Source organism: Tasmannia lanceolata, unplaced genomic scaffold (assembly GCF_043159265.1).
Source record: "Tasmannia lanceolata isolate RefF3 unplaced genomic scaffold, GAP_Taslan_0.1 ptg000015l, whole genome shotgun sequence".
NCBI classification, from domain to species: domain Eukaryota; kingdom Viridiplantae; phylum Streptophyta; class Magnoliopsida; order Canellales; family Winteraceae; genus Tasmannia; species Tasmannia lanceolata.
This window is the reverse complement of record NW_027518692.1, coordinates 29,964,734-29,978,676: the sequence shown is the minus strand read 5'-3', so window position 1 is coordinate 29,978,676 and position 13,943 is coordinate 29,964,734. Positions and strand designations below refer to the sequence as shown.

The 13,943-nt window shown below is 38.3% G+C and overlaps 1 protein-coding gene across 1 annotated transcript; it reads left to right on the top strand.

Moving 5' to 3' along the window:
- The first annotated feature begins 7,197 nt into the window (after positions 1-7,197).
- On the top strand, positions 7,198-10,435 carry LOC143846329 (uncharacterized). The gene is made up of 2 exons (XM_077354757.1): positions 7,198-7,950; positions 9,329-10,435. The coding sequence occupies exons 1-2, from the start codon at positions 7,361-7,363 to the stop codon at positions 9,987-9,989; spliced, it is 1,251 nt and encodes a 416-aa protein (XP_077210872.1). The 5' UTR covers positions 7,198-7,360; the 3' UTR covers positions 9,990-10,435.
- The last annotated feature ends 3,508 nt before the right edge of the window (positions 10,436-13,943 follow it).

Here is a 13,943-nt window from a genome sequence, read left to right as displayed (position 1 = left end):
TTTGTAAGGGGAGTGTTTCACTGACAGAGAAACACTCAAGAAAGTGATAATATTAAGATAAACGTGTATGCTTGGATTCCTGGTGCCTCATCTCTACATCACATGCATATCTTATAGCCATCCTATTGGATTTGACAAAAAGGTTACATCCTATACACAGTTGAATTTGAATTTTCTCCTCATATGAACCTAGATCACTTCTTTACTTAATGGATTTTGATGATCATTTAAAACTAAGCTACAAGCTTTCAAAAAATCAATTTTTTTAAAAACTGAAGGTGCTACTACCACCGAAGGGGTTGCTTAATTGTTGGGCTTGCTTGGTATTATTGAGAAGTTTAGGACACTCCTGGAAAAAGGTAATTCGGGTGGCTTTTTTAATTCCATTGGAAATTAAGTATGCTCCAAGGATTTGAATATGATTTAAAAGAGCTCTGATTGGTGGCACCTATCACCTTGTTCTTTACATGATCTCTCCTCTTGTCCTTTGATTCTCTGTTTTCAATTCTTCTGGGCATATTCCTCGTGATCTTGCTTTGTTTCTCAAAGCTATGTGGTGTGTCCCACTGCTCCTTTGTGCTATTCTTTATTGTGCCTGGGTCCTCCAATATTCACTTCAGTCATATTCTCTTAGAGTGACTTGGCTGTCCTGCTTATAATCATGGCGTCCTTGAATAAAAAAAACTTCCCATGAGATGGGAAGCTGCTTCTTTTGAAGTATTGAATTAGGTCCTTTAGCCTCTTGAAAAATAGGAGTCACTTCATGAGGAAGAAATGGGCCCTTGCAAAAAAGAGGTGAAAGGGCTCCCCCATTGGCTGCAAATCACCATCATGTTTGACTTTTCGGCCGTTCTTAATGCATGATGGTGATGTGCATCCAATGGGAGAGCCCTTTCACCTCTTTTTGGCAAGGGCTCCCTTCAGTTTAGAATTCCTCATGATAAATATACCCCTAAAATATCTTTAAGTTAGGAGTTATTAGTTAATTGATAAAAGTATTTATAACAATAAACTTAGGGAAATGTTATCAGCACAACCATATTTTGATATTTTCACAAAACATCTTGTCTTTTAATATTCAAAGAGCTGTCAAAAGGTCATTAAATTTCCCAAAAAGCACCCACAAGCCAATTAAAGAAGAACAGACAACTGGGTTTGTGCAAATATCAAAATATGGTAGTGCCGATATCATTTCCCTAAACTTAATATTCAATATATTTAAACATCAATTTATTTTCCATTGAAAGTAATTATACAAATGGAATCAGCCAAACCCTAATAAACTCTCAATTAACCATCTAACTGTGTGATCTCATACTGAGCGAGCATTGTGGCAACGCCGAGACTCGAGAGCACCTTGCTAAATCTCCATCTGACCAATACAAGAACATCCCAACTCTATTTAGCCTGCCTTAGATCTGCATGATATATGCATCGAAGTGAATCAACAGCAATCCCACACAAGCTAAAGTAGCTCAGAGCCTCTCTAAGCACACTTACCAATTTATCAAGTAAATAAATAAGGTACTTCTCATGTCATTTCTTATTAGTCTTTAGCTACTCTTTCAACAATGCCCTCGCCAATCAGATCAATTACAACCACAGGTAAGCGTGTCGGAGTAGCGATTACCAACTTCAACTTCTTGAAGGCACAATGGTCATTTATAATCTCAGTGAAGGATTATTGAGGGCACATTGGTCATTTACAATCTCAGCTTCTCTTATGGACTGTCCCACGGGCTTTTGTTAGTTGTTTGGATCCAATCGGTAATAATTTTGAATCCTATGACAGGCTCATGAAAATGTCTCCATATTGTGTCTATATCATGTCCATTTTAAGTTTGAATGTTCTCTCTACCATATTTTGAAGACATGGGTATGCCAAATTTTGCCATTGAGAAACTGAAAGCCCTTGTTTCTTCTTCCTAGTCTTTTAAACACTCTGGGCATTACTTTGGCACTTTTGTCTCCCCCAAAAGAAAGAACATTAGAGGCAAAGACAGTTATTCCTAAGCATAAAGGATTAGTTACCGAAGATTGCAAATCATTGCAAGTTATCTTCACAATGATCTTTCAGATAACATGCTTAGATGAGATTATGCTAGTTTTTGCTTTAGGGAACAATATCAAAGACACAACACTTGGGATGTCTCCAACTTGATCACATGGCGTATGCGTCACAATTCTCACACTTGTTCACAAATTGTGCTGCTCCTATCATTCCACAGATTAAAAATAATAGATATGTAGAGGGAGAAGAATGCTAAAGTGAAGGGCGCCCTGCCAAAAACCTAGCTGCAAGGGCACCTTATTAGTTTCACGTCACCCTACCACATTTATAACGACACTAAAACCTTCAAAATTAAAGGAATTATAAATGTAGTTGAGTGGCATGGATCCATTGGGGAACCCTACGGCCTGGCCTTTGCAAGGGCACCTTTCAGCTTCTCATTCCTCATATATATAAATTATTTAACTAGTATAAAAATAATTTATAATTATAAGGTATGTTAGTAGTCAGAGGAAACTTTGCATTTATAAGGTTTTAAGTAACCTAGAGGGTGACTCAAGTTTTCCAATTATATATAGTATAGACTTTGGTTTAAAATTTCGGTTCTGGTAACCGTTTCGGACCCCACCAAAAACCGAAATTCAGGACCCAAATTCCGAAATTTCAGACCGAAATTTGTAACACTTTAAAAAAAAAATGTCATTAAATCGAAATTTCGGATTTCGGTTGAAATTTTAAACCATGGTATAGACAAATATAAGTCAAAAGGTCATTTTATTTCGGGAAGAGGTAAATCCGCCCCTTTTGATTACTAGGGACACCCAGCAGCAGTGTATCAATGACTGCAGAGGGGCTGATGAACTTCACGTCGGAAGTATTCAATGGGGCTGATTGCCACGTACACTACTGGGTGTCCCAAGTAATTAAAAGGGAACGTATATATCACTTCCCTTTATTTCGAGCGGTGCATTAATAGATATGTGCATTTCGTATCGTATGTATAGGACACAAGTACATGCAAGTAGGTAGCCATAATCACATAAGTGGATTAGGCCCAAAATACATAAGGGGATATGTTACATGATTCATTGTTTGGTTGAGTTTGGGTCTAGGTTTGTAGTTCGTAGTTCTCAACTTTCATATAAGCTCAATTAGGATTAAGCTTCTTTTAATTGATTCTTAAGTTTGTTAGAGTGTGTTCTTCAATGCTTCCCATTCCTTTCTTTTTTAGATCAGACCATGTGCTTCACTCCCATATTTTATTTTACCATCACCAAATCTCTTTTATATAGCATTATTATTCTACTCATTGATGCCGGTATGAAGGTCTATTGAATATCATTATTCTCTATTAATCTCTTGGAGGCTTAGAGGAATTTTCAACCACTATTGAAGTTCTGATTCAACCACTTACGTTTTAAGAAAAATTATATGGTGCCCGACGGTCAAGTCCAGTCTGGGTGGTACCCCTCGATATTTGATCCAATAGCAGACCACTTTTTAAGAGTCCATTGTTGGATCAAATATTAAGGGCGGTACTTTTGTCATACGACCCACACTTGACGTCACTGCCGGGGACCATATAAAATTGCATGGAAAAAAAATATTCCTTAGAAAAAATTCTCCAAAATGATTTTCTTGCAATCCAAAAATGGCCGAAATGGCTAGTTTTGACAAATTGTTGTGAAGCATTTCACTGGGGACCAATTATGAATATGATATGGCATTGAGTGAACCAATTAGTAATATGGATCTATCCTGTCTGTTGCCTGACCCTACTATCGTTATATCATTCCACCGCCATTATTAACTAACCTTCACAACAAAAAGGCGCGAGTTTTGAATTTTTTTTCAAAAAAAAAAAAAAAAAACCTAGCTTTACATTAAGACATGACACCCGCACTCCCTTGTTTTAATGATTAAACTCTTTTCTTCGTTTTATACTTTTGTAATGAGCTGTAAAAGGCTAACCCTAGCCCAACCTGAGATCACATTATCTCCATGGTTTTAAGTTTCGGCTGAAATCAGAAATTTCGGTTCGAACTAAAACCGAAATTTCACAAAATTCGAAATTTCAAGTATATCAAATGTCGGCCGAAATTTCGGGATTACCAAACTTCGGTCATTTTGGCTGAAATTTCAGATATAATAAAATATTACTTTTTTATTCTATTATCGGATTTCGGCAGAAACTGAAATTTAAAACCATAATTATCTCAACCCTTAACCTTAGTCGACCGTTACCCAACCCTCCTCTAAATCTTGAAACCATAACCTAGTCGTCTAACCTAATTTGCTAAATTGGATCCTGTCAAAAACCATTTGAGAGGCCATTACATGGATAAGGTGTGTACCAAAAACCAGGTTCATAGGATTATCCCAACCCATCTAAAAGTGGAGGGAAAAATGGACAAATATTATCTCTCCACAGATCTGCTCATTTTTTCCCTCCACAAATGGAATGGCTTAGGATGGTCCTATGAACCTGATTTTTGGTAGGCACCTTATCCGTATAAAGGCCTTTTAAAGGAATGCTTTAAGATCACCCAAAAAATATGGGCCGACATGAGTTTATGAGCTCGAGCTCAGAAACACTTTCCTCTGATAAAATACGGTAGTGACAATATCAGTGGCCTGTGCATTTTGCCATTGAAAGTTTGGAACCAAAGCATCGACATCGGTGGGCCTTTTTGTAATTTAAAGCATAAACACCGCTGGAAGCGGCGCCGTCAAAACCCTCTGAATTAAAAGGGAGAAGGGTCCCACTGAATGCCACGTGGCATATCCTCTGATATTTACTTTCAACGGAATCGAAGATAATTCTGCCACGTCAACTCCAGCTGGCTTCAGACAGCGTGGTGACAGCCAAGAACCAGAGAGAGAGACTCTTTTAACTTCTCATGAGATCTCGCAATTACTCACTTCTCTCGAGATAAACCACTTATTCTTTCCAGACAAAGCAAACAATAGCTACACTCTAGATTTAATAATGCCACTCCTCTCTTCAATTTTACGCTTTCATCATCAGCTGCTATTATACCGTGCAAGTCATGATAAAGTACTATTAGTAGCATAACAGAAGTGCATTTAATAAAATAATGAATGGCCTTATTAAAACAAGGAAATGCTGCTAACATTTCACCTCGAACACTGCTAGGAAGACGGGATTCCGTTTTGGGGAAAAAACGGGCACCAACCATTGGAGCTACTTACACTATAAGATAAATGTGGGAGCTCAAATCCCCATAAGCAATAAATTGCACATTGAAAAGGGTCAAATCATCGGTCATTACAGCCCCGTTTTTATTTTCCAAACGGAATCCCGTTTTCAAAGTGTTTTCCCAGTTTGTACGTGAGCTACTTAGCTGTCGATTGGGAAGCGTCCACCCGAAAAATATGTTCCTTTGACAGCGATGTATAGAATTTCTCGCCATGTGCCTTCTGCTTATTTGATTTTATATTGGCTACTGATTCCGTCTATTTTGATAATTGCACTGAAATACCTTGTCTTTTATTATTTAAACAGCTTTTAAGGAATATTACACAGGCCAATTAAGAAGGAAAGGACAAGCTATCCAGATAAAGGCCAGACCTATCTATCCATATCAATTGTCATCATCACATAACATGTATGTATAGTTACAAAATTCTCTGAATAATTGATACATTTTTCTTTTGAAAAATATGAATTTTTTAATGCATTTCCTACTTTAAAAACACCGTGGTACGAATATCAGTAGCCTATGTATGTTAATTTTATTGTAAATATGACAAATATTTATTGGAGTTTTTACGCTTCTTCCTATACCTATTCTTCCTGTACCTTTGAGTTCCATTGGACCCGAGCATGATATATTGGAAGAATCTTTTTCGTCTTCCAATCAAGATTTAAAATTTCGGTTTCGGTACCCGTTTCGGCCCTTGGAATTTCGAAAATTCGACTGAAATTTCAAAATTTCGGTCGAAAGCTGGTACATAACCCAAAACAAATATTTTATTCTATATTATTCGACCGAAAAAAATGACCGTTTCGGTTTTGATGCATTTCGGTCGAAATTTAAAACCATGCTTCCAATACCAATAAGTTGGTTTTTTCGCTTCAACATTTCCCAAATTTTCAAAATTTGGCTCCACAAATTATTCACAATCCCAAATTTTGTAGTCTTGGACAGGAAAAAGGTCTTGATTGGACAGGAAAAAGTAACAGTAGAGTCATATTTTCATATAGAAGGAAGCATGTGATCTCACAAATGTTTAATCAAGAGGTGTTGATCTTGTAAGACATCATGAGTTTGACCGATATGGTCTTGGACCCCATTGTGGACATCCCATGCATCAGATAAAAGGATTCCAAAAATCAACGGTTTAGCTTTTCTTTGGATCAAGGGCCTCGGATCATTTGGTGGTGTATCATTTGTACCAACAGATCTGATCACAGATCACCGATCTTGGATCATCGATAACGGATCAAGTTTGTAGAGCAGAAACAAGGCTTCACAATCAGGAAATGATATATTCACCTTGCGGGATTTGCAAGGGTCCATCACAAAAGGCATTTCACGGAACTTGCGTTGCATGAGAGAGCAGCCACCGCATGAATAATGACAATATCTGTTCGAAAGTGAGCATATGTGGCTGCTCTCTCATGCAACAGACGTTCCGCGGAATCTCTTTCGCGTTGGACCCTAGCAAATCCCTTTGCCCTGCCCCTTGAATGCCTTCCGAGTGAAGTAAGTCGGTTCTTCTATAGTCATAGATAAATCTGAGGTCGCCGTCCCAAGTTTTTCAAAAAAAAAAAAAAAAACAAGGGCGGACATATCACTTAAGTTGGCCCTACGACATTTGTAGGAAAAAATTGAAACGGATTGATATTGGCACCACCATGTTTTGATAATTACAAAAACTCATCCTGTCTTTTCCTTTTAAATGGTGTTGTGAGAGCTTTTTGAGAAGTATAATAATCGTTGAGAGCTGTTTAAATAATAAAAGACAAGGGCAGTTAGTGCAATTATGAAACCCATGATGGCCGGAATCAGTAGCCCCAATAAACTAATATCAAATAAGCAGAACGCACATGGCGAGAAATTCGAGAAATCGCATATTTTTCGTTGGACGCTTCCGAATGGACAGCTAAAACAAATAGCTCACTTACAGAATACAGACAGGCGTGCGAGAGAGAGAGAGAGAGAGAGAGAGAGAGAGGAGTCCTTTTCTTTCTATGGCGTGACTTTCTATATACAAGAAGAAGATAAAAGTTCACGCAATACCCAAAACAACTCTCCCTCTCTCTCTCATTTTTCACAGAAAACAGAAGAAGAAGAAGAAAGGAGAGAACCAAAGAGTGGAGAAATGGATCCATGCCCTTTTGTTCGTCTCATCGTGGAATCTCTCGCTCTGAAGCTCCCACTCGCTTCTAAACCGGCCGGTTCGGGAGTCCACCCATCAACCACTCCATGTTTTTGCAAAATTCGGCTCAAGAATTTCTCTTCCCAAACTGCCCTCCTCCCTCTCGCTTCCTTATCGGACTCCCACCCTGAATCCGGATCCTCCGTCGGATTCAACCTCGACCCGTCTGCTCTCCGCCGTCTTTCTGGTAATTCCACCACGCTATATATTTCGGTTTATACGGGCCGGATGGGCCGGACCTGTGGGGTCCGGTCCGGAAAGTTGCTGGGTCGGGTTCGAGTTGGGGTGGATTTTAGAGGGTCCGAGACGAGGGCCTGTGTGTTTCGAAATGGGTGGGTCCGGATTGGGAAGGGGAGAGATGGGGAGGAAGGGAAGGCTTCTGCTGGGCTTCATTTAGTGGTCCGGGCCGAGCCGGACCCTAGGTTTGTTTTTCAGTTTGGGGGCGAGCCCGAATGCAGTCCGGTTGTTTTTCAGATACAAGGGAATATTCGGCAGCCCGTTTTCAGTTGCAAGTTCAGCGCTTCAAGACCACGGTACGTTTGTTTTAAGAGCTCACCCAGCGCATTTTAGCATCTTGCCCGTAAGAATTCTAACGTGCGCTTGATTCGTTAACCGAGTTGTACCATTAACACGCCCTCACCTGATTTTGTTTTGCTTTTAGAAACCGATAGACAGCTCACCTGGCTTATGTTAGTGCATGGCACCCAAGAATGCTAACATGCGCCTCTGGATTTGTTAACCGATTTATGCCTTTAACACACTGGTTTTGTTTTTATGATCTCTCCTCCTCCTCTTGCTTGTTCAAATTATAAGTGTGAACGCTAATTTGCGCCGGGGTGGATAGTATATCATAGCTGCTTTTTCTCCGTCAAAGTTTTGGCGGGTAGTTTCTTAGTCTTTCTATACTGCGTACCTTAGCTTTTCTCTTTTGGAGATGCTAGCCTACGCTTCACTGGTTAATGGGTTTATCGTTAGCTCCTGGTTTTGAATTTCCGTTTCTTGTGAGTAATTGGCATTATGATGTGGTTTTTGACTTTTGGTTTTCCTGAAATTGCAAGAAATGCGGGTCTAGAATGTAGGTAATAATATTCGTTATAAACTATGTTGTAAAATAAAAATATATTGGTTTAGTACCAGATATAATTACATATTTAATAATGTTATGAGAAAGAAGGAAAATACTTGGAATTTCATTTTGAAATAGATTGTCATGGCTTAGTACCAGATATAATTACAATTTTAATAATGTTTAGACCTTCACCCATGTTTGGTGCACATGCCTCTCAATAAGGGCATCTAATCACTTAGAGATCTTTGATTGGACTGTTAGGATGAATATGATCAATCCAAGAGGTGACCGATCGATCGGACGAAGAGTTTGTAGCTTTTCTAATAGTGCACACATAGGATCATACTCATATATATAACCCTGATTTTATCATTTTTGCTTCCTTAATACATTGTACAGAAGGCATTAGTTTTTCATTTAGTATGTCATCTCTTGAACTATTATAACCAGTACATGCAAAATATTCATATTTTAGCTTCAATACCATTTTCATGTAAGATTATATTCAAATAATATTTAGAGGCACTCCTTCCCTAGACCAGAGTTGAACCAAAGGGATTTTTTTACTCAGTTCAAACTCTGATACTGTTCTTTTTTTAAGCTGAAGAAAGCTAACCAAGTCTTGATTTCTCAAAATTTTCAAGTGTGGTCATCTCGTTGGACGATCATCTGAAAAACAACAAATTCTTGCTTCTATATTGATCCTAATATGTTTTTTCTTATAAATTTTGTGTACAATGTGATGAATTATTGTTCCTTTCTATTGCCATTTTGTTGCTGCATATATTAATCTACAATGTTCATGGCGCTGAGATTTGTTTATTGGTCATATACAAAACCAGATCTCTAAAACTAGACCATGGCAACAACACTAAAGGATGGTTGGGCTCTTTTGGAAGCGAGAAAGAACGCTCAGCAAGGGAGCGAAAAGGGTGGATGGTCATGATCTATGACCTCTCTGGCTCGCCCGTTGCTGCTGCATCCATGATCACCCCATTTGTCCCCTCGCCTGGTTCAGACCGCGTCTCTCGTTCCAACCCCGGTGCGTGGCTCATCCTCCGGCCCCACGGGTTCTCCGTCAGCAGTTGGAAGCCATGGGCCCGGCTCGAAGCCTGGCGAGAGAGAGGCCCCATTGACGCCTTGGGCTACAAACTTGAACTTGTTACTGATGCTGGCCCCAACAGTGGGATTCCCATTGCTGAATCAACTCTCAGCACTCGAAAAGGAGGCCAATTTTGCATTGACACTAGTGTGGTTGGTGAAATTCTTTCGAGTTCGTGCCCTTTTCATAGAGGATTTGTTATGGGTTCGACTGTGGAGGGCGAAGGGAAGGTCAGTAAACCAATTGTTCAAGTGGGTTTGCAACATGTGACTTGTATGGCCGATGCCGCTCTCTTTATTGCACTTTCGGCGGCCATAGACTTGAGCATGGATGCCTGTAGGCTTTTCTCGCAAAAGCTGAGGAAAGAGCTTTGCTATGACCAACAAGACTACATTTCTTAAAAGGTCTATACATCAGTTCTTGATGCATTGATGATCAGGAGGCTTCTTAATCGTATCTCATGATTAAAGAACCATTGGTTTGAGTATCATAAATTGATCTGGGTTTTCTTTTTTGATTCATTTTTTTGTCCTGATTCTTTCGCTCATTTTGGTTACCTCTGGGTCTGGTTTGTGAGGCTAATCTTGATGGATTGTTTCTGACTTTGGCCTCCAAAGTCATAATTTGTTACTGGTTTTTTGGTTCTTTGATTAGAGAGTGTGGCTTTTGTCCATAGCTTAGAAGAAGGATCAGAATCTCTGAATACAGTTATAATTTTATATCAATTGAAATTGTAGAGACAGAAATGGAAGTGGCATGTATTTTTTTATTTTTATTTTTGGAAAATTGACAATTTTATTGATACTATGGAAATTACATTGGGGACCAGCGGTCCCAACTTGCAATAGATATAATCAATTAAGGATGGCCAAGAGCATACTCCTACACCAGTTAAAAGCAAAGAAGAAAATCTACTAATTCATCCGCAACAGTGAGGACCACCCATCCATGCACTGCCTCCTACCTAGTCTTCATCACTCCCCCAAAGCCCCAAAGCACTGCCCCAGGGCGTCCCTCCAGCCGAATCCAACAAAAAGTGCCAAACTTGGGTGCTTTTCATGCAAGACTTTCCTCAAAACAGACCTGTCATCACCATTTAGATAGTCATTTAATTTGGTGATCTATACAAGCCATCAAAGCCAGAGGAGACTCGGCCATGCTATGCTGAATCTGGGTCTCTAGTAGATATACAACCCAAAAGAACGGGATCAGGACTTCCAAATGGTCGTTGATCGCCAAACCTTCCTCCACCTTACGGCTAGCCATCACCTTAATGTGGAAACGTTTTTGGCTCCCTTCAATACAAAATCCGATTCCCAAGATCCCGGTGAAGTTCCAGAACAAAATAGAGAGGGAGGGTTGACTACTTAAGGAAACTGGCTTTCCGGTTCCTCAAGGAAAGCCATTCCCACTTTGTTAAGGATCCTGTGTTCAAAAACTAGATGGAGAGGGCCTTTTAATAGCAAGGCGAGAATAGAGCCTTGGAACCTCCACTCCTAGGGAGGAGAGCTATGAGTATGACAATACGTCTCCCTAGCATCCAATAAATACAAAGATCAAAACAGGCAGCTCTTTTAATTGTCATGGCCTTTTCCAACCCCGGGAACCTCATCTATAGACTTAGCTATAGATAGGGCCAAATCTAGTAGGCCTGAAATAAAACTTTAAGAGTCTAAACAATCTGCTAAATTTTTTCGCTACACCTGGTTTGAAATCCAAGATAGAGCTTATCTTATTCATAATTAGGTGGTCTTTGGAACTTGAGCTCTTGACTGGGAAGGCTGAAAAACCGCCAGGAGTACGATTTACGAAATTCTTCCTAGCGTGTGGAACAAACTTCTGTCTGATGTGAGGGGTAGGTTTCTTGGGCTTTACCAAAAATCCCAAAAAATCTTGATGCCTCTGTTCAGGTCTGAAGTGGCTTGTATTTATTCATTTATTTATCACTTGAACATGAATTCCCAGTTTTGTAATATACGTTGAGTTCCTTAACTTCCTGGCTAATGATATATTTTTAATCTTTAATGAAGGAATGTTGGTCATATTTAGAACTATATTTTAAAGAGGAATAATCCATTGTATAAACTATACATGGTTTACAAACTAGGTGTAACTTTTGATTGGGTTGTCTCTTTGGTTGAGCGTAAGCCAAAATTGCGCCAGCTAGGAGGAACATCTGATGATATGGATTGATGGATTTATATGGAAAGTTGGGATATAAACCAGCTAGGATTATAACTACATTGTACATCCAAACCTTTATTTATAAATTTTGCTAGTGGTATGTGTTGACTATGCTAAAAAAAAAAAAAAAAAGTCCGCTGAAATGATTGATTAGGTAACATGGGGTTGGCATTATTTCAAATTATGTCCTACTAAAAGGTATCAAGGCTGGATTGATGGTCCCATGACATTCAGGAAAGAAAACAATGTGTTAGTCAAGTTATATCTATCCATATTCCAAAGTTCAGTGAGCCTTAGGGCCCCCTTTGGATACCTCTAAACACTACTTGCATCTAATCTTATGTAGAAATGGGTATGAAGTTAAATATGATTATTTGAAAATAACAGTTACAACAGTTACAGAAATGATATATTTATCAATAGCTTCCAAAGATGACTTAATGTCTCATCAGCAAACAAGATTAAATTAAAACAATTTTATTTGTAAAAAATGGCCAATTTTGGTGGCACCCAAAGAGGCCCTTGATCTATCAAGATCAATTTGATCTGTACATCCAAACTGATTGGTTTTGCAACTTGTTTTTAGACTGCAATCTAAAGAGCTCTCTTTAGATTTCAATTTACAGAGGGATGGTACTAAAAGTACAACTGATTTGTACACCCAAACTGACCCTAAATCTCTCATTATGGCACCACCAACTTTAGCTTGACTTCATTAAGACCCATGGGGTACAGTTCAAAGAGAGGTGTCTTATACCAAACTAAAGGAGTGTAATAAATAAGCCAGCTTTGCTATATATCCGGATTGTCTTTGGATACTAAATAGCTTTTTTTTTTTCTATGGTTCTAAAACCATCAAGGTTGTTTTTAACTTAGCATATTCAGATATAATAAGGGGAAAAAAAACGAAATTATAGCTACAACAACAACAACAACAACAATGGTCAGTAATAGGAAGACAATAAAGTGGCCAGTGATGGTGATGCTGATGATAACTAAAAGATTTAAGAATGGCAAGAGAATGAGATGTGACTGATTTGAGGAAGGTTGGGATTAGATGGGGGAAAAGTCAAAATAAAAACCATGCCTTCTTTTTCATGGAGATAAAAAGAAAAAGACAAAAAAAAAAAAAAAAACAAAGAAAAGCAATAGATACAGATCTTTTTCTACAAGAATAATTTGTACAGATGAACCAGCTACTCAGTTCTACTGTGGAGAGCATTAGTTTCATCGGCAAATTCATCAAAAAATGGGGTTAACATGAAAAAACAGGAGGCTGTTTCCAATTGTTCGAGGCACAAAAAAATTATGTTTAATTTTGGGTCCAATAATCAGTTTTGGACTCAAAATTAAACGTAGTTTCGAGTCCAATAATCAGGTTTGGACTCACAATCGGTTCTCAAAATCCAAAACAAACAAGACCTAATTAACTTGAGATGAATAAGGAAAATGAAAGCTTGATTTCCCAATGAATGAATTAAGTGGAAGGAAAACTCTTGGGGTTTATATGTTATGCTACAATGAATTCTTTTGCCAACAGAAACTGTAATTTTTCTTCTTTTCTATATTCACCCCTTAAAGGTGTTGGAGCTAATATTCACCTTTTCAAATAAAACAGAAAGCAGCATTATATGTTTAATTAGAAGTTCACTACCCAACATATGCTTAAATGCCACTCATTGTTTGTAACATATATTTATGCGTGTGCTTTATCCTCGAAAACATGCTGATTAGAGTTAGAAGTGAAGATTAAGACACCCAAAAGGAAAGAAAAGAGAAAATAAAAGAAATAATGAGGAACAAAATCATGTCAGACTCATTTCTTTAACATTTTCAATAAGAAGTTCACTACGATGTATGCTTATACATATGAATGCATTCACGCACATATTTAAGTCATGTATATTGACATCATGGGTAAGCAAATTTGTATGCATGAATGCATTCATGTATGTAAATTTGCATTCATACACTTATTTATGTCATGTATATGGATGAGCAAATGTGTATTTATTGACATCCTAAGGCCTTTATCTGATTCGTGTTAAAGTGTGAAGAAGTACTCAGAGGACTACTTGGTGAGAGTGCTGACTCATAAAACTTGTGATGTTTAAATAAGTGCCAATACACATATTCTTCTTCAAAACAAATTTGTGATGTTTAAATTTGTT

Coding starts and splice junctions, on each gene's coding strand:
- LOC143846329 (XM_077354757.1), top strand. CDS start 7,361: ATGGATCCATGCCCTTTTGTTCGTCTCATCGTGGAATCTCTCGCTCTG. Junction 7,951..9,328: donor TTCAGCGCTTCAAGACCACG/GTACGTTTGTTT, acceptor ATACAAAACCAG/ATCTCTAAAACTAGACCATG.